The sequence below is a fragment of the Falco rusticolus genome, chromosome 2, assembly GCF_015220075.1.
Source record: "Falco rusticolus isolate bFalRus1 chromosome 2, bFalRus1.pri, whole genome shotgun sequence".
NCBI lineage: Eukaryota > Metazoa > Chordata > Aves > Falconiformes > Falconidae > Falco > Falco rusticolus.
The window spans coordinates 8,412,090-8,431,100 of record NC_051188.1 but is presented as its reverse complement, the minus strand read 5'-3'; the positions used below and the strand labels follow the sequence as shown (position 1 = coordinate 8,431,100).

At 41.2% G+C, this 19,011-nt stretch overlaps 1 protein-coding gene across 2 annotated transcripts in view; it reads right to left on the bottom strand.

Annotated features, from left to right (window-relative positions):
* LOC119143090 (prolylcarboxypeptidase) overlaps positions 1-19,011 on the bottom strand; it is a 34,434-nt gene that overhangs the window by 13,413 nt on the left and 2,010 nt on the right. The window contains exons 1-5 of one of the 2 annotated variants that reach the window (XM_037376948.1): positions 15,376-15,529; positions 3,343-3,483; positions 2,183-2,284; positions 1,706-1,887; positions 879-1,036 (exon numbers count right to left, since the gene is read on the bottom strand). In XM_037376948.1, coding sequence (XP_037232845.1) covers positions 879-1,036; positions 1,706-1,887; positions 2,183-2,284; positions 3,343-3,483; positions 15,376-15,450 — 658 coding nt within the window. In that variant the 5' untranslated portion in view covers positions 15,451-15,529. Of the gene's footprint in view, positions 1-878; positions 1,037-1,705; positions 1,888-2,182; positions 2,285-3,342; positions 3,484-15,375; positions 15,530-19,011 lie in introns of those variants that run through there. The other variant, XM_037376947.1, reaches the window with a different exon arrangement.

Genomic DNA, 19,011 nt, shown 5'->3' with positions numbered 1-19,011 from the left:
TAAATTACCTAATTCATCATACCAGGCTTTCTCTTTAGGACACCGAAGTAGCAAGATTATTTTTTAAATTTAACTCCTTTGCTGTACAGTGACCTCACCTGATATAGAATCATAGAATCATTCAGATTGAAAAAAAAACCTTTAAGATCATCAAGTCCAACCACTAACCTAACACTGCCAAATCTACCACTAAACCATGTCCGCAAGCACCACACCTACACAGCTTTTAAATACCTCCAGGGATGGGGACTGAACCACTTCCTTGGGCAGCCTGTTCCAATGCTTGACTACTCTTTCAGTGAAGAATTTTTTCCTACTATCCAATCTAAACCTCCCCCAGCACAACTTGAGGCTGTTTCCTCTTGTCCTATTGCTTGTTGCTGGGAGAAGAGACTGACCCCCACCTCACTACAACATCCTTTCAGGCAGCTGTGGATTCATGGAAGCATTTTGGTTGGAGAAGACCCTTAAGATAGAGTCCAACTGAATCCCTAGCACTGAATCCATAAAGATTGCAGTGATCTTCTATATCCAATTCCCTCAGTTGGTATTTAAATATTTATTTTTTTTAAAGTAACAACTATCTGGCCTACTTTGTCAGAAAGGAATACAAGCCTTGAGGTTCTGATCTGGAGGTAGCTCCTTGTCTGACCTTAGGGATGATTGGACCTGGATTCTGAATCACACCAGGTCTGAACAAAGTATATTTAAAAAAATAATGCTAAACTTATTTGGAAGTTTTCAGTACTGAAAGTATAGTTTCAAAAAACCCAATACATACACAGGTGAAAGCCATAACACAAGCTTGCTGATTTTATGAAATTTTAACACAACCCCAAACACTACAACCCTTCAAAAAAGTATTGGTGAGGTCTTACCTGTTGAAGAAAGGTGGTTAATGGCCTTCCAGGAATTCCGGATGCTTTCTGAACAGCCCGTCCCACTCTTTTTGAAATCATTGGTCACTATGCTGAAGTAAGCGCCACAGGGAACCAAATCACCAAACTGCCAGATTGGGGCAGAGGCTGCCAGAGCTCTGCAAAGGGACATAAGATGCTGAACTCCTGCAAAGTGAAATTCTGTCCTCTGGTCAATACCCTCCCTACAGCCACTAAGTAGAATTTATAATTCAACTTGAACACTGAGCCCCAGGCAGACTAACCATAAATTGCAAAACTATTCCATAACTCCACATGCAAAGGCTGTTGAAGGTTAAGTCTTGGACACAAGTACAAAGATATCAAAAAAACCATGAAGAAGAATTTCAGACTTGCTTGCTTTATTATTTTTCATTCTCATCTCGCAGCTAGGTCTTTCTCACTGGCAGCTGTGCAAACTCAACCGAAGAGAGCCCCTGCCCACAAAAGTCTACTCTCTAGCAAAGGTGGGGGAATTACTGGTTTTGTAGGGTTTTTATGATCTGGTGATCATAAAAAAAAAAGTAGGTGCAAAGTCAGCATTCATAATTGGTCTTACAAAACTAACAGACAGCTCTCAAAATATACACCACTCAGTACCTGCTGACCTAGAGTTATCTTTATTAGGCAAACAGTGTCTCTTCCCAAATTCAAGGTAACAACTCCTCCTGCCAGTAGTGAAAAAAAATCAAGCCAGCTTGAATTATGATACTTCTCCCAGTATCACAATATTTATAGCTCGGAAGCAACAGGTGCCTGCTCTGTTTGAGCAGGGTGAGTACACTCACCCAGCTACCACATGGGGGTACTTCATCCTAAACCAGGCTGCAAGCATTCCTCCATAAGATCCTCCTATAGCTATGACAGGACTGTAACGGGCTCCTGCAATGGTTGCCTTTAAGTACTCAATCAGTACTGCAAAGTCTGCCAGAGCTTGTTCTGAGGTCAGGTAATTCAGATGCTTGGAATCCTGAGACAAAGAAAACAGGTTATGTACAGCACAGGAGTGATTTCCCCCAGCAGTCTTTCTATTCCCCACAGCAGCTGTAGTTCTAGATCTGTGCTAATGAAATATTCTTTGCAGGCGTGTCCCTTGAGATTTTTTTTATATCCTAGAATTGATAGTTACAAAAATAGGACAGTTGTGTGCTTCTAGCACATTTAAGTCTTACTCAGGCTAACAGTCACTGCAGTGGCAGGAATTACAATAGGCAGAATTATGTTTCTATAGAACACATTTAAGGAAGACAAATGACAACACTTACACTAAAAGACTCATTCCCAAAGGGCAAAGATTCTCCATAATATCTGTGTTCAGCAAATACCAACATGGCTTTAAGTTCTTCAGCCACATCCCACATAAAACCCTAGTTAGAGGAAAACAGACATTTAAATAACTTGGATCAATTATTTTCAAAGTCTACTTTCAATCTAGTGTATTCCAACTCTTATTCTCTGATGAGAAAGCTATCACTATCAAAATACAACTAGAAAGCCAAAGTGCAATCTGGTTTTCAAGTATGACTGAAATGAGAAAACACACAAACCCAGATATCCACCCATAGAAAGGGACACGTACAAAGAAAATACACGTATTTTAATGCTGCAAAATATTAAGCAGTATTGTTTTGTGAGTACACACAGGCAATCTTGCCAAAACTCCTACGCACAAGCTTAATCCATAGGAAATAAACATATGCTCAACATTGAGTTAAGACTACATTAGTTACAGAAAGCACAAGATTTGTTTGGCAATAAGCAATAACCTAGAACATTGCAATAATTTATTAGTTGAAAATAAGTGTAACTACAACTTGTTGACAGCAACTTGTTACCACCAGTTATGGAAACAGGCAGACAGAGATTGCCTGCTGACAGAACAAAGTGGGTAAGCGGTCCTTGGTTGCTTTGAGCTCAGCATATGCCACCTCCTGTTGCGTTACTGGACTTTGTATTGAAGTGGCTGAAAAAATAGCCACACACTTCGTTCTGCATTTGTTTTGCTCAGGGAAGTAAAAACTTCCACGTCTTCCACTTCACATTTTTCTTAGGGGAAAAAACATCAAAACTTCCCATTTTACTTGGGGAATCTAAAGTACTAGGATAGGTGTATTTTGGTCCAAAATCTTGCATTCTTAGCTTGAGGCACCTTATGTTTCCTCTAGAAATCTTCTTCACTGCTCCAGGAAGTCAATACAAGCACATCCCTTTGATTTCTATGGGCTTCAAATGGGACCCTGACCCCCCTAAAACTTTTTCTGCACTTCCGTTCAGCTTCCTCTTCCTCCTGTAACAACCATAACAATCACTACAAACTTCTCTTTAAATGATATTCTGACCCTGTCTCCTTGTTCTTATTTTTTCAGTATGCCACTACTGGAAAGAAGGCCTGTAATTCAAGATCAAGCATCTATTTTCTACATACTGTATTGTTGCAGAACCATGTGATGTCTCCTTCGTTGCCTGTATAAAACAGTATTGGTCCATTGTTTTTCTTCCAGTGCTGATCTGCTACTAGATACCGTTGCTGGAATGTAAGGTTTTCATCAAATCCAAAGTGATCAATCTGTAAGAACAAGGAAACAACATTTTCAGAAAACTAAAATTAATTCTGGAGTCCCCTGGAAGCGCTGACAGTCACTCTGCAGATGAAAAATAAAGAAAAGGAAAAAACGTTTTACTAAGATAAAAAAATGACATTGAAATAATTTATATTCATAATGCACCAGAATTCTTCTGCATTATCAATGAAACCAGCCCAAATTACAGGTGTATATGCTGAAGGATAAATGTTTTTTCAGCCATAAAAAAAAAACACATGCCCTTTTTATAGTATCATACTTAACATGAGATAGAAGTATATTTAGGAAGTCGGACAAATCTGCTGAGGGGTCACAAGGTCTATGATGCAATAAGACTGTATCAAGCAAAAAGTCATTGTTACACAGTGTTTTGAGTCTTAGGGAAAATCCTTACTGGCCTTACTTATTAAAAAAAACCCAAACAAACTCAAGCCAACAAAAACCTCCCACTTCCTTCTCTTCCCCCTTTTGAAATAAGATTGACATTTAAACAGATTCTTGTCACAAAGTGGTAGATTTTTCTTAATTCTTAGAAAATAATAATTTTCTGTAGTTCTTGTGCTACTGAGATTTTTCAGATAGTTTTGTGGAATGCTTCTCCTCCTCTCCTTGCAGTTTTCATTAATCCCTATACCCTCCTCAATTTTTTCCACTGCCCTACAAACATTGCAAGCCTATACATACACCATTTAACACAGACCCCACAGAGTCAGCTTTATTCTCTTAGAAATACAATTTCAATTCCTAAGGTCAATTTCTCAGCTTGTTCACACTATTTTGTATGCACTATCCCCCTTGACCCTTCCCCAAACATTCATCTGTCCGGGAAGGTTTATCAGTTCCTTTTACAAGGTAACTCCCTGCATGGGCATAATTTTATTCTGGAATACCTGTGCAGGCTTTTACTATAACAAACAAAAGAACCCCTCCAAAACAAAACCAACACCCCACCCACCCCACCCCCGAACTACTCCAAGAGGAGTTATCCTGCTTAATCATCCTGTACTCACAAATCACTACTTTTATTCATCAGTTGAAGATGACCCGTAGCTTCCTAATTTGCCTTCATCAGCACAAAGCATCATCTTTTCATAGTTTCTTGCTGGTGGTAACAGCCTGACATCTGCTGGCTTCAAGATCTCAGCTCACCCATCTGCCTTTACACCAAGAACTTTGCCAAATCTCTCAGATGCTCCAAGAACCAAACTTTAACGTTAACTTTCAGATGTTCTGAAAATAGGAAACGTGAAAAAGCACCAAATCACACACAAACCCAAACACTTGCTGCTACTGCAGTGACCTAAGCACTAGGCAGGTTCCTCCAGGCAGTTAAGGAAAGCCTAACTGTTGACCTGCAGGATCCAGCTATTCCACACCACGTACTTATATTTGCTTTGGGTCAAAGAGTGCAGGAACTTATTTAAGATACACAATCTGTTGCAAAGTGCCTTCTCCAAACACTCTCAAAAGTTTCTCACTCTTGGACTGAAGTGAAAGGACAGTTGTGCTGCAGCTCACTGCTAGCACAACAGCAGGAACAGCTGAAGGTCTGTGTGTGGTCTTGTCAGATATGAGACAAGGTCCTCTGAATAAGTTAACTTCAGGAACTGCTTCCAGACCCAAATAAAACTAATTTATGTATGTTCTACAGTTTTGCTCAGCGGGACCATTTACTACTTATTTATAAGTATGTGGTGATGTTATTATGTATGTATTTAAGGGCTTTTTCACTGAACTCAAGTGCTGATAACATACGCTGGGCTTATTTTACACTGACAACTCACATGCTCCCTTTTTTGTTTGCACAGTTACTAATTTCATTTTAACTTCCTACATCAAGCAAAATCAAGAGTCATTAGATAGAGTGACTAGACGTAAAAAGGCAAAACAAGGTCAGCAACTGAAAAAGTTATTGGCCATAAGACCTTGGGACAATTAGAAAAGGATTAGCTAAGGCACATTCTAATAAAAAAAATCATAGTATAGTTTAATAAACTCCAACACTGTTAGAAAGTACAACTAATACGTCTTTTGTTCCAGGACTGTTTGTAAAAGGGAGAGGTATTTTTCTATTTAACTTTTCTGGTTAGGCTGCTAGCCAGTGATAAGAAAAAAAATAGGCTCATGTGTTCTGTCTGCCTTTTATAGAATCATCTGAAATTAAACATTTCACTTTAACTTGATTCTGCATCCTTTCTGCCTGAAGCCACAGCACCTACAAAACTACACCACAAAAAGTATTCAGCTTCCCTGAACTACAAACATAAGTACAAAAATTTTCTCCGTGCAGGCAGCTTAACATGAAACAGAAAAAAAAAAAGACACAGTGAAGGGGGAAAAAAACCCCACACTCCAAAATCAGAATAGTTTAATGGATAAGCATCCTTTCGGCACCAGGCTGAGACTATTCCTGCAGAACAGATTCTAAAGCCCATCTTACTGTTCCTATTCCACAGGCTGTGTCCTGGTTTCAGCTGGGATAGTGTTAATTTTCTTCTTAGTTAGTACAGTGCTGTGTTTTGGCTCTGATGAGAGAACACTGTTGATAATGTGCTGAGGTTTGTAGTTGTTGCTGGGTGATGTTTGTACTAAGTCAAGGACTTTTCAGTTCCTCAGGCCCTGGCAGCCAGAGAGCTGGGGGGAGGGGGGCACATGGGAAACTGGGAGGGGACACAGCCAGGACAGGTGACCCAAGCTAGCCAAAGGGATATTCCCTACCATATGGCATCCTGCTGAGTATATAAACTGGGGGGGAAAAAGAGGAAGGGGACACACATTTGGCATTATGGCATTTGTCTTCCTGAGTAACCATTACATGTGACTGAACCCTGCTGCCCTGGGGACGGCCGGACACCTGCCTGCCCAGGGGAAGCGGTGAATGAGTCCCTTGCTTTGCTTGCATGCGCAGCTTTTGCTTTCCCTATTAAATTGTTCTTATCTCAACCCTAGAGTTTTATATTCCTTTCCAATCCTCCTCCCCATCCCTCTGGGTGTGGGGCAGTGACCAAGCGGCTGCGTGGTGCTTGGTTGCCGGCCAGGGTTAAGCCATGACAAGCTAGCAAACCAGGATATAATTAGCCCAACATGAATATATTTTCCTGAATGACAGTTAATTTTCTTTAGAGATATATTCTACTATAAGAAGGTTTCCTTATGTGATCTCTCAGTCTACTCCCACAAAACAAACCCCCAAATCCCCATGCTCTAGTGAGTCTGCCTCTCAATACCAAGAAGGAGAAAAGCACAGGAATTTAAGTTCTCTTTTGCCCGTTTTAGTAACCGCATTGATCAAAGCGTCATGGTTCTCCATCTTGACTGAGCCACACTGTAGACTCACTCACTGCCAGCAGTCACGTTGTTCTTTCCTCATTCTGTAAAATTTTGATAGCCTCACAGCAGCTAAACTGCCTCTGTTCATCATACTCATGACACACACCATGGACATGTGTAAGATCCCAGCCTGGACACAAGTCCAGACTTCTCCAGAAAAAAAAAATTAAAATCACAAGTACATATTACTCAATTGAAGAGCAGGAATTCCTTTATTGCTAGATGATGGGGCTTCAATACCTTGTAGTAACTTGCTTTTGCAAGGCTGAGACACATAATGACTAAAAAAAGCTAATGCTTCTAACACAGGCAGAGGAAGAGAGAGATGTCACAACTGCTGGTTATTGCCGAGAATTCAAAGAAATTCTGAATCCAGAACATCAACACGCAGTTTGGAGGTGTCCTCACAAGAGTAAAAACAGTTTGAAAATGTATTAAATCAGAGGGAAGAAGCACAAGAATTAATATAAAATTGTGCTGAAGAACAGCAGATGGAGCTGTCGTGTAGTCAAACTGCTGCAGGAACCTGCAGGGCTGCACGTGGGAGCCCTGCTCCTCCTTCAACAAGCCCTGTCCTTTCACCATCCTTTACAGAACACGTATGCAAACAAGGAATAAACCCCACAAACTGTCGGAAGTATACTTTACAACAGACATTACCTAGGTATATTTTTTGTAGCATTTTTTCTTAAGTCAGATTCCATTCAAGAGTTAAACAAAATTTTCCACACTTACGCAAAATGAGCGGTGGCTTTTGCAACCAGACTTACACTACAACAGCAAAAGAAAAAAGCAGTTTACGTATTGTGAATGTACTAAACTGTTGGTTAAAAGTAACAACGGTCAAGGTATACTAGCATGTACGAGGGGTTTTCCCATTACAATTTTCATCATTACAATTAATGTCAGGATGTCATCAGTAAGTACAAGGTCTTGAGCAACCTAACACATCCTTGAAGTTGGCCCTGCTTTGAGTGGGAGGTTAGACCAGATGATACGCAAAGTGCCCTTCCAAAACAAAACTGTTCCAGGATTAATCCAAAGCAGTTATACAGCCTAAAATGTTAAGCTTCAGTAAAGAGGACTACCTAGCAAGTTTGGTTAGAAATAAGAATATAGTCATCATCAGCAATACAACAGCAATGTTTTATTACAAATGAAAGTACAACATGCATAAAACACTGCATAGAAACAGTCATCCTGATAGTAGTAAAATGACAGATAAAAATAGACTACTGAAACTAATATGTTATGAGTAAGTTTCCCTTAAACTTTTGTCACCTGATGTAGGCAGGATGAGAATACTTTGAAGAGCTGCAGCTGTGAGGCAAAGAAAGCAAGCAACAAAACTTCAGTTCCCTGTACAAAAACCTGTGATCCTCACTTGATTACAAACAGGAACGACCTTTTATCTTCCTGCAGAACTCCGAGTTCAAAGATTCACAAAGCATTTGAGGAAGACACATACATAACACACAACAGACTGCTGAAGAAGCAGCCAGCTCCAGATGGAAGACTGCAGCCACTACCCAAAGCACGGCTGCTGATAACTGCACTCCGTGAGTTTGATTAAAACCAGCAGTAGGCAGCACGAGATATTGTGCCCAAGAGGCTGAAGGCTCAAGTCAGTTTTGATTCTTTAGCTCAGAGAAACTTTCTACAGTGAAGTGCAGCTCACTGGCTCAGGACAAGGAGCCTTCCCCAGGCTGGTCCACTGAACAAATTCAGGTTGGAAGAAAGGGCCAAAACCCACCTTGCTGCCTTCTACCTGAAATACATGGCACGTTTCTTTGACTTTACATTATATGTGCACATGTATCGCATGCTTTTGTTGAGCTCTCAAAGATGACTTCTCTCAGGATGAGGTTTTTTAATGTGTTTTTTTGTTGTTTTGGAAGCCCATTTAAAACAAAACAAGCCACTCTGCCACACATCTTCCCTGGGGAGGGTACAAAAAAAGCACAGCAGATGTTAGTTAGCTGTTCTACAGATGTTAGTCACTTAATATACTCCTGGAAGTATTCAGGAACTATGGCAATGAGTAAAGTACAAAGACAAAACAGGACATGTGGGCTAAAACCCACTTCCTTCTCAGCAGCACCTTAAGGTCAATAGTGATTACAGAGAGAGGACAGCAAACCCAAGCTTTTTACCAAAAAATAAAAAAACCCCAACAACAACAAAAAAGCCCACCCCAAAAAAACCCAAACCCAAAACAAAACTTTAATTCATAGAGTAGCTTCTAACCAAAAGCATTTAATATCATTCAAGGAGGTAGATCGGCACCTGGTAGTTTTGTACTTTTGAGTTTCTGGCAAGATTGTGCCTGCAAGCTTTTGTCATGGCTTGCGTTTTGATCCTCTGTGCAGTAGCTTTATTTTCACAAACTTGGATATTCCATGCGAAATCAAGTCAGTTGTTTTACTGGTGAGAAGCCAGGGGATTTCAAGAGTCACACTCCACCCTCCACACGTTCATGGAGTTCTTTTGAGTGCTCATCCTGTCTGAATTATTTCCTGAAGACAGGCAGATACAGGACAGGCTGAGGATATCCTCCTGCATGAACAGCAGCGTGGGCACTAGCCTCTTTGGGATTACACTGATGTGTTTCTATTCTTGGTTTTGCTCTTGATGAGCTGTTGGGGCTCTGGTCCAGTTAGTTTTATTTCCTTTTATAATCTTTGCTTCTGCCATTTAAGTTGCAGACCCACAATGGTAGGGTCTGCCTTGTCATCTTTGTACAGCATCATATTCAAGGGGGGCCCAAACTTTGTCACAAGTACTACTACAAATAATTAAATAGTCAAGCCATAAAAACCATTGCAGCAGTAGAGTACCACTAAAAAACCCAACACTCACACACCATTTAAGTCTTCAAAGCAGGGCAGACAGAACCAGAAGTGAAAGCTAAAAAAATAATGCTTAAAAAAAGGCCTCCCTCCCTGACAGTATTGTTGTTTTGTTTCTTCCTATTGCACATTTATGTGCATTGTAGCCTGGCAGGACTGAGGCTTCATCTCACCAACAGCTGGTAAGGTTCTCTCAGTTTGTCCCTGCTCATTTAGTGCAGAAGAAAAAAAGATCAAAACAAAGCTAACCTTGATTTTTTTTATCTTTTCAATTTTAAATGCAAGGAATGAGGAGTTTCCTTGCTTTCTAGCCTGACACTTGTGCAAGGGACAGCAGAGACTGAAGATTTGCACCACTTGAAACACACAATCATGTGATGCTCAGTGGAAGAGCAGGGAGATGTAAACTGCACCTTCTTGCATCAGGCCTTGCTAACCCATTAACTTGAAGGTCCTCCACAAAAACATATAAGTAAACTGGAAGAGATGGACTCCATGTCATTGTAATCTTCCACACTTCCCATAATTCAGAGGTTTTGTTCCTAGATTAATAGATCTGTCACATTTAACAAAAGATATAGCACATATGCTTTTTTGTCTGTTAATTGATTCCAGCTCCTATTCTACCAGCAATGGTCTAGAGCGACTGTTAGCAATTTTTCCTTGGCTGGAATTAGCTTTCAGCCAAACACTGTCCCCAAAACAAATACAGGCTTAAGATCCTTGTAACAAAAGGATCTCTTCCATTGCAACTATGTCCTTGTGAGTACACTGACCTTTGACTAGAATCATGCTTCATGTATTTTTACTGAAGGTTCTTCTTCTATGCGGCAGAAACCATGTCACCTGCTCTTGGGAGGCTGCAACTGTTCAAGGAAGTCTGCTTTTAGCACTCATTTATCACTTCAGTGATTAAAAAAGCACTGAAAAGGAAAGCCTCAAACAGGAACTCTACCCCTGCCCTGAATCAGAGTTTGGACAAGCCACTTGACAAGACCAAAGAACATTTAAACAGCTACAGGATATGCTGTAGGAAAGCACCAGGTTACTCAGGTCAGCCCTTGTTAGAAACGAACAGTATATGATGAAGCATTACTTTTATGTTGGAAACTTAAGCAGCTAACAAGAACACAAACAAACTGGTTTCAACTTCCACAAACCATTAGTAGTTTTGTGCTGCAATTGAAACTCCAGATTCTGCTTACCATGTAAAGATGAAGCCCATGAACACATTTAGGCTTTCATTACTTACGCGTAAAATCCTCCAGCAGTCACAGTGAAGATGCAATTCCTAGTTAAAACTTCTCCAGTTGGAAGGACAGTCTGAGAGGTCCTACAGACCTTCCCAATGTTTTCTGTCCCAGGCTCAAGGGCTACAAAGCTCCAGGACAAGGGATAATGGGTGACCAAGGCAGGAGATGGCAGGAATTACTTCTATCAACTTTACTGCTGACTCTCCCTAACCATACCCACCACTTCCCTGCCACTGCCCTTCTCCAAGCAATCAAGAGGCTTGTGCTGCTGAGAATCAATCAGCTACATAAATTTATAACAAACTGCTACTCACACTGCCCAATATCCCCATAATTGATGCTCCCATTCAAGGCATTATTATCCTGGTGAAATTCTTCCAAGGGACAAGGCATATGGAACAACCAGGTCAGAGCTGTATTACCCAAATATAAGGCTGAAGTAAGCTCAAAGAAGATGCACTACAACAAAAACAAAAGTTACCCTTGTGAAAGGTCTCGCAGACCTTTAACAGGCAAAGCCCTTTAATTTTTTCCATCTGCCTTCCAGATTGAATTACAAATACATCACAGTTGGAGGATTAACTTCAGAGGACAGGAAAAAATTGGACTTGAACCTTCAATATGTCACAGATTAAACAATATAAAAACATTCCAGTTCTGCTGAGAGTGTCCTAACATTTTGAGCAGGACTAATCATTTAAACAAAATATTTTGTAAAATAAGTTTGATCACCTCTGATCAAAACAGTTTTCATTTGGAAGATTTCCTCAGCTTTTTTTAAATTGAGACACAGGGAAGAGCAATATTTCAGATTCAAGACAGTATTTTGATTTAGTCAAATATTTTAAAAACCTCTACCCCTCCCCCAAAAAAGGCTAAAACTTTCTAGTTTGCCAAATACCTTTAAAGGTTCAAAGTTGCAACTTTTACTTCCCAGATTTTCAGAGCTACAGAGAAATTTGCTCTGTTGCATCGTTCTCCCAGACTTAGTTCAACCCCTATTATTTGTATTTTATTTTCTACTAACTAATCCCACACAAGATGGGATCCAAGGAAGAAGAGACAGACATTGTGAAAGCAAACAGGAAAACTGTCCTGTCATCCATCCAGATATTCTTCTAATTAGACAAAGCACAGGCAAAACGGCAAAAGCTTAGTGCAGGGATGGCAGTTTATTTGTACTAAAAGGCACCAAATACCTCCATAAGGTCCAGTGCTAGGGATTTTACACATGCCACTGTGGATCATTTATTTAATAGTCACCAATTCTGATGAGCATTTAAGGGGGTGAGGGGGGAAAATTTCAGGAAACAAAGCATCAAAGCAGCAATTAATTAGTCATACAGCCCTTATGCAACAGCAAAAGTACCACATAGCAACTGCTACTTTGGTAAGCTTGCGGCGTATCCGAACACTGAAGAACAACTGTCTGCTTGCAGGCCTCAGACATTGGTAGATGGGATGATATGGAGAGCAGCAGCATTCATGGAATTAACATCCATGGCTCCCAGCAAGTGATTTGCAATCTGCTCCCTGCAGATTGCCCTACTTTACAACAGAAACATCAAAGTCTTTTGTCACAGCCATGACAAAAGTTCTCCAGTGGATGAAAAGTTCTAGCAAACATATGGATAAATGATGGGTCTTTATATCAGTGCAGTTAGCACCCAGAAATGAGCTGGGCCACAGATGCCTTTCTTACAGCAAAGCAACATTTTTCTCATCTAGAGGCTCTCAGACTTCTATCCATTTATTTTATCCATTATTTTTCTATTTTCATTTCCTTTTTCCACTTAAAAGTAGGCAAGAACATTTTGTTATGAACCACGCTGTTTGGAACAGGCTTTGAGTAACTCCACAGACATTGGTAAAAGCAATTTGCCATCAACTTGTAGGAGCTCCTGCTTACGAGTCAAGGGAACTCTACATTCCACCCGCCCCCTCCAAGTGGCAGCAACTTGCAGGACTGAAAGCTGTACGCTTGTAGGTGGCCAGATATTTATCACCGTATAGGAAACACTACAGAAATGCCAGCACTTCCAGAGCTGCATGTGCTTCTGAACAGCTTTTGTGGAAGACACCATTTTCAGGGAATCACACAGCAGGGCAAAGCAAGCTGCTGCTTTAAGGCATAAATCAAACTGTTTGTTAATGCTAGTTTTGCTTTCACCCACTTCCTCTAGTTCAGCCTGGCCTCAGTCCAAGTCAAAGGGCCTGATGCCCATCACTTTCAGTTCCCATTGTCTTAAAAGGAAGTTCCTGCATGGAAACTACCATGTAAGCCTACCTCTGACTAGTTTTTACACATTAGGTCCCTTCATGGATGCTTTTTTAGAAAGGTTTCTTGCTTCACAATGCAAGAAAACTTACTCCCTTTGGAAGCAGAATAAATTAACTAGGAATGGAAGGAGACGCGCCACCAAGGGTGTCCATATCAGCAGTCCGAGGGAGAAGCTAGCACACAGTATCAGAGCTCCCTGCATACTCACATCCCATGCAGGCAGGCCTTTTAGCATACCCTCTCCTCTTCAGGAAAGACACACACTTCTCTGATCTTACTCTACAAACACCTTTCCCAGCTAATCTTCATCTCTCTTTAAGCCTGACATGAGGGTAAGCTCATATGTAAACTTTGTATCTTGGCTATAGAAGGGTATAATGGAAAAAGGTGTTATGTCAATTTAAAGATAGAAACAACAGTCCAAAAAGATCAGGTTTTTTTCTTTACTCACTGTATGTTTTTAGAGAACTGCAGCCACACCACAACACAACTGAATGATGCTTGGCAGTGGCACTATAACAGTGCTGAGTATCAGAAAATACTCCATCCATGCTAGGGCTCAGCTAAAGCTTAGGAGACAGTAACTAAAAAGTTAAAATAAAAAAAGATAATTATCCCCTTACACCACAGGTAAGGACAACAGCCTCTGCTGACTGTGCTTAAAAGAAATGCAACTCCTACTGTTCTGTCCATATTTTATTCTCTGAATTCACATGCCTGGAAAACAAAGAAATGAACCATTTTGCAAGTATATGAAGACGACTGAGTACAGCCTAGTTTTCCCCATTAAGTTTCATACAGGTTTCATTGCTTTAGATATAAAAGCTAAATATTCCAGAATCTCTAGTGTCACACCGACTTTGCGTAACGTTACAAATTATCTGCACAGTCTACAAGTTCTTATGCTGTTGGCTGATCTTGATTTCTTCGAAGGCAGATGAAGAAATCAATACAAAACACATTAGCATCAAATCCCATGTTGAACTTCATTTTCCTCATCTCCCCATCCAGCTATCATGTCATCCCCCCCCCCCCCCCCCCAAAAAAAAAAGAAAAAAGGGCAAGAAATTCAGATCCAAGACCGATTCAACAGCTAGAAGCTCATGGGCAATTGGTACATGTCAAAATAACTTAAATGAAGTTAACAGGATTTATCTCATGCATGTCTGGCTTGTAAACAGCTTGTTACTTCAGCCATATGCAGTTTTGTTTATTGTTTAGTCCTTCAGACTTTCTTTAATCAAGCCAGTCTATCAGAAATCTTTCAGTGGCCTACTACAGCTTTTAATGATTAAAGCTAGTGAGATAAAGAAATGCCCGTTTTCAGACAGAGCAGTGATCATTGATGCTTTTTGTAGTCTCTAGTATTAACTACTCACTTGAAGGAAAAAGCTGCAAGTTGCGAGGAAATTAAGTGTTTCCTGCTTAATTTGAGAAGCTGATGTCTGTATTGTGACCCACAGATAAGTAGTGCATAAAAATAAAAATTCACTGACAAGCTTTAAACAAGTACTTCCCTGGTTTCCTGCCTGCTGAATAAGAGCTATTGTTTCTGTGTATAGACCTGGTTTATAGCTTACAGCTCCTGTTTTAAATCACACTATGAAATCACAGAGTAAGAGCTGCCAAGTACTCCTGTACTACTTGATGAGTAAAACATATATTCCAAGTAATTCACCTCAGAGACAAACATCAGCATCACTTCTTCTCTAACTACTGGCATAACTTTTAATTGGTACCAAGGGGCTCTGCAAAAAGCCTTTGTTTTTTCCCTTCACCAGAAGTTAAAAGTACTATTGTATTACAGTGCCGGGCATGAAAAACAAACCCATCTTCACCATTCCCAGCATCTGTTACTATTCCAACACACCAACCTGAGTCACAATAGGATGCTGAAAAAGCTGCTAACCAGAATTAAAAGTGATCTCAATCCATCTTAATATCCTTATAAGTGAGTTTAAGTCCATATTGAAAACATTGAGAGAGCTTATACATAACTGTTGTATATACATTTTTAGTGATACTCATTTACGTTCAACAGTGAAAGTTTCAAATGGTGAAAAATGCTCAAATGAATTAAAAATATCTTGTTCTGTAATTGTAAACTTCCTTCTTGTGAGAACAATAGATGTAACATTTGTTTAAAAGCAAGTTTTGATTAACTTGATACATTAAGACAGCATTGTCATCAAAAAGGTGATTCAGTCTCTCCACTGTGCTTTCCTTTACTCTACACATTCATGTACTGACATGACTGAAGTCAAACTGGTTTTTGATGTAGTACTGATTTTCAGTTACAGCAAGAAAATTCTGGGATTCACTGGCTTCCTCTAGATTGGCCCTTCCTGTAAAACAGAAAGAACCATATCTAAAAAAAAATAATCTATCTTTGCACCTTCTTTGCAATCCCTCTCAAAAAACTCTTTTCTGGCTTGAAATCTACATTCTATTATGCACACTTTCAATGAAGGCTTTCATTTTCTATGCCTAAGAACTTCAGTCTGTAACACAAAATAGGGTATTAAAGACACCCGGTACAGCCAGAGAAGATCAAACCGTATTACTTTTTAAACTTCGTTACTTTGAAGCTTCAGCATAGCTTCCTTTAATGTAGACACAGTATGAAGTGCAGATGGGTAAAAAACTGGCCGGATGGCCGAGTCCAGAGAGTGATGGTGAACGGAGAGAAATCCAGTTTGCAGCCAGTCGCCAGTGGGGTCCCCCAGGGCTCAGTACTGGGGCCAGTTCTGTTCGGTATCTTCATCGATGACCTGGACGAGGGGCTGGAGCACACCCGCAGTGGGTTTGCAGAGGAGACGAGCTGGGGGCAGTGTGACCTGCTGGGGGGCAGGGGGCTCTGCAGGGGGTCTGGGCAGGCCGGGCCGAGGGGCCGAGGCCAGTTGTATGAGGCCCAACAGGGCTGAGTGCCGGGCCCTGCCCGTGGGTCACACCAGCCCCCCACAGCGCTGCGGGCTGGGGGCAGGGGGCTGGGAACTGCCCGGCGGGGAAGGGCCTGGGGGGGCTGGTCGGCAGCCGGCTGGGCATGAGCCCCCAGTGTGCCCAGGTGGCCACGGCGGCCAGCAGCGCCCTGGCCGGTGTCAGCAGCAGCGTGGCCAGCAGGGCCAGGCAGTGCCCGTCCCCCTGTGCCGGGCCCTGGTGCGGCCGCACCTCGAGCCCTGGGGTCAGCGTTGGGCCCCTCACCCCCAGACAGACCCGGAGGGGCTGGAGCGTGTCCAGAGCCGGGCAGGGGCTGGGGAAGGGGCTGCGGCACAGCTCGGGGGGGGCAGCTGATGGAACTGGGGGCGTTTAACCCAGAGAAAAGGAGGCTCAGGGGGGACCTTATCGCTCTCTACAGCTGCCTGGCAGGAGGCTGTGGCCAGGTGGGGGTCGGTCTCTTCTCCCAGTGACAAGCGATAGGACAGGAGGAAACAGCCTCAAGCTGTGCCAGGGGAGGTTTAAATTGGAGATTAGGAAAAAATTCTTTCACCAAAAGAGTTGTCAAGCATTGGAACAGGCTGCCCAGGGAAGTGGTTGAGCCCCCATCCCTGGAGGTATTTAAAAGCTGTGTAGATGTGGTGCTTAGGGACATGGTTCAGTGGTGGGCTTGGCAGTGTTAAATTTACCAGTTTTACCTTAAAAAAGACCTGCTGATCTTGAAGGTCTTGTCCAACCTAAATGTTTCTACATGACTTAGAGCAAAGTCTTGCATATGAATTTACTAAGCTATGAAATACTGACACACCTATGAAATCTAGGAAGTTAAATGCAATCAGAACCCATCTTCTGGAAACTGTAACAACACTGGCATGTATTAGTTCAAAAGAATCTGATGGAAGGATTCTTTAACTCAGTAACTTAAAGTACAAACTAACTTTTGTTCAGCATCATTGGATCCACCAGCACATTAAGTCTCACACAGCCATCAGTTATCAAATTGAATTAGAAGATACCACATACATTCTCTTTTCCAAGACAACAGTTTATCACCAAGTATCCTTCAAATATTAGGAAATTTAAGGCATCCCCTCAGCAGTACTGCACTTAATGCACCACAAGTTCTCAGGCTACATTTTTTGTAATGCTGGTATGTGTGTTGAAGACAGGAAAGCAGAGGTGCAAGACAAGGCTTCCCAAAGCTCAGAAAAGCTGCCTGACTCCAGGCCCTCCCCGCTATACTACAAGATTATTTCTACTTGGGCAGAGAAGTAAGATGGCTCTTAAATGCCCAAAGTCCTTCCAATGGATTTGAATTGTGGTCATGGACACAGCTACCTACAAAGAAGCTATTCAGATAGTGGTGGTCTTCCTGCAGCCCTATTCATCCTACACATCATTCTCTGTCGAGTTCAGTTTTGGAGGGATTAATTTACACAAATCACAAACATCCTTTTAGCAAGCAAGCTACCAAAGCAGAAGTGAGAATAATCTTGCATACAAAAGTCATGCTAGTATATCAGAAGAGTTGAAAAGGAGACCAGCTTCCCCAATACAGATAAAATTTACTGATATAAAGATGTGGGTGATGGCAGTTTCTCCTTCAAGGGCCATCTGCTAATCTGTGCCAGCATGAGGTACCCTTATACCAGGGTAATTTCATTTACACGCTGGAGGAGTAGAGGTCTGAGAGGGATCAGTTACTTTTGAAGGGGAAAGGAGGAAAAAATGAAATAAATCACACCCCAAAGCTAAAATAGGAGTTAAGGACACACAGAGGCCAGTATGGAAGCTAAGATCCTAGTCACGCTCACACAGGCATTGCACGACTTATTTCTCAGCAATCTAAACTCCAGCCCTGTCACAGGGATGTCTGGTAAACAGGAGGAAGTTCAATGTAAACGAGCATTGAGCTGAACTCTGACCCTGTTACTTCTCCATTTTTTATGAAAGCAGTCTTACATATCCTTGCAATATCATAGTAAAGGCTGACACTAAGCCCTCAAGCAACACTACAGGTTTATAGGCCCTCGTGCCAAGAGGCTCCATTTAGACATTGTGATTGCACATGAAAATTCTCAGCCTCTGAAATTCAGTTCTCCAACGTGCAACATTAAAGTTACCTCTTGAACACTGTAAGCAATTCATTAAGCACAGAATTTATGCAAGGAATCTATTTAGCCTTTTCAAAGTCTTCTTTTGTGGAAGTATTAAATATTTAAAGACTGTTTTTGAAGATATTTATAATATAAACAGATAAGATATTTTTTCTTTGTGGCAACATAATATTTTGCCATATTATAAAATAATTTTTGTATTGTATGGGTTTATGTAAAATTGTTTCAACTTATGATGAAAACCAAAGGGAGAAACAATAATTAAACCAGGAACTTTAGCTAAGTAAGACTCAGCAGCATGAACTGAAGCAGATGATCCATGCCATAAGCAACTATAATGTAATTAAACTTCAACAATCCTGAGAGGTGGCAAAGTATCACCGCCCTTATTTAATATGTAATCATTGTATTTATGTTCCACTACAGAATCACAATATAATTTCAAGTTCCCAGACAACACAGACAAGCCCAGACAAGGGCTTAAGAGTTTGCCTATCAGTTCTGGATGCTATGCTACTTGATAAAAAGCAGTCTTACGCCTTCCATGTGATTAGACCTCTCATGCTAACCCTGTGCCTTTCAAGTGCCAGGCAGCAGCATTCAGATCTTTAATGAATACAAAAAATAAACGAATACACACACATCTCCTACCACATTCAATAATAGTCGTAAGTCTTTGGACAGGGAAAGCAAGGATTTTCAAGGTCTGTGAACAGGACTCCTCTTTCCCGCAGCAGCCACTCAGCCA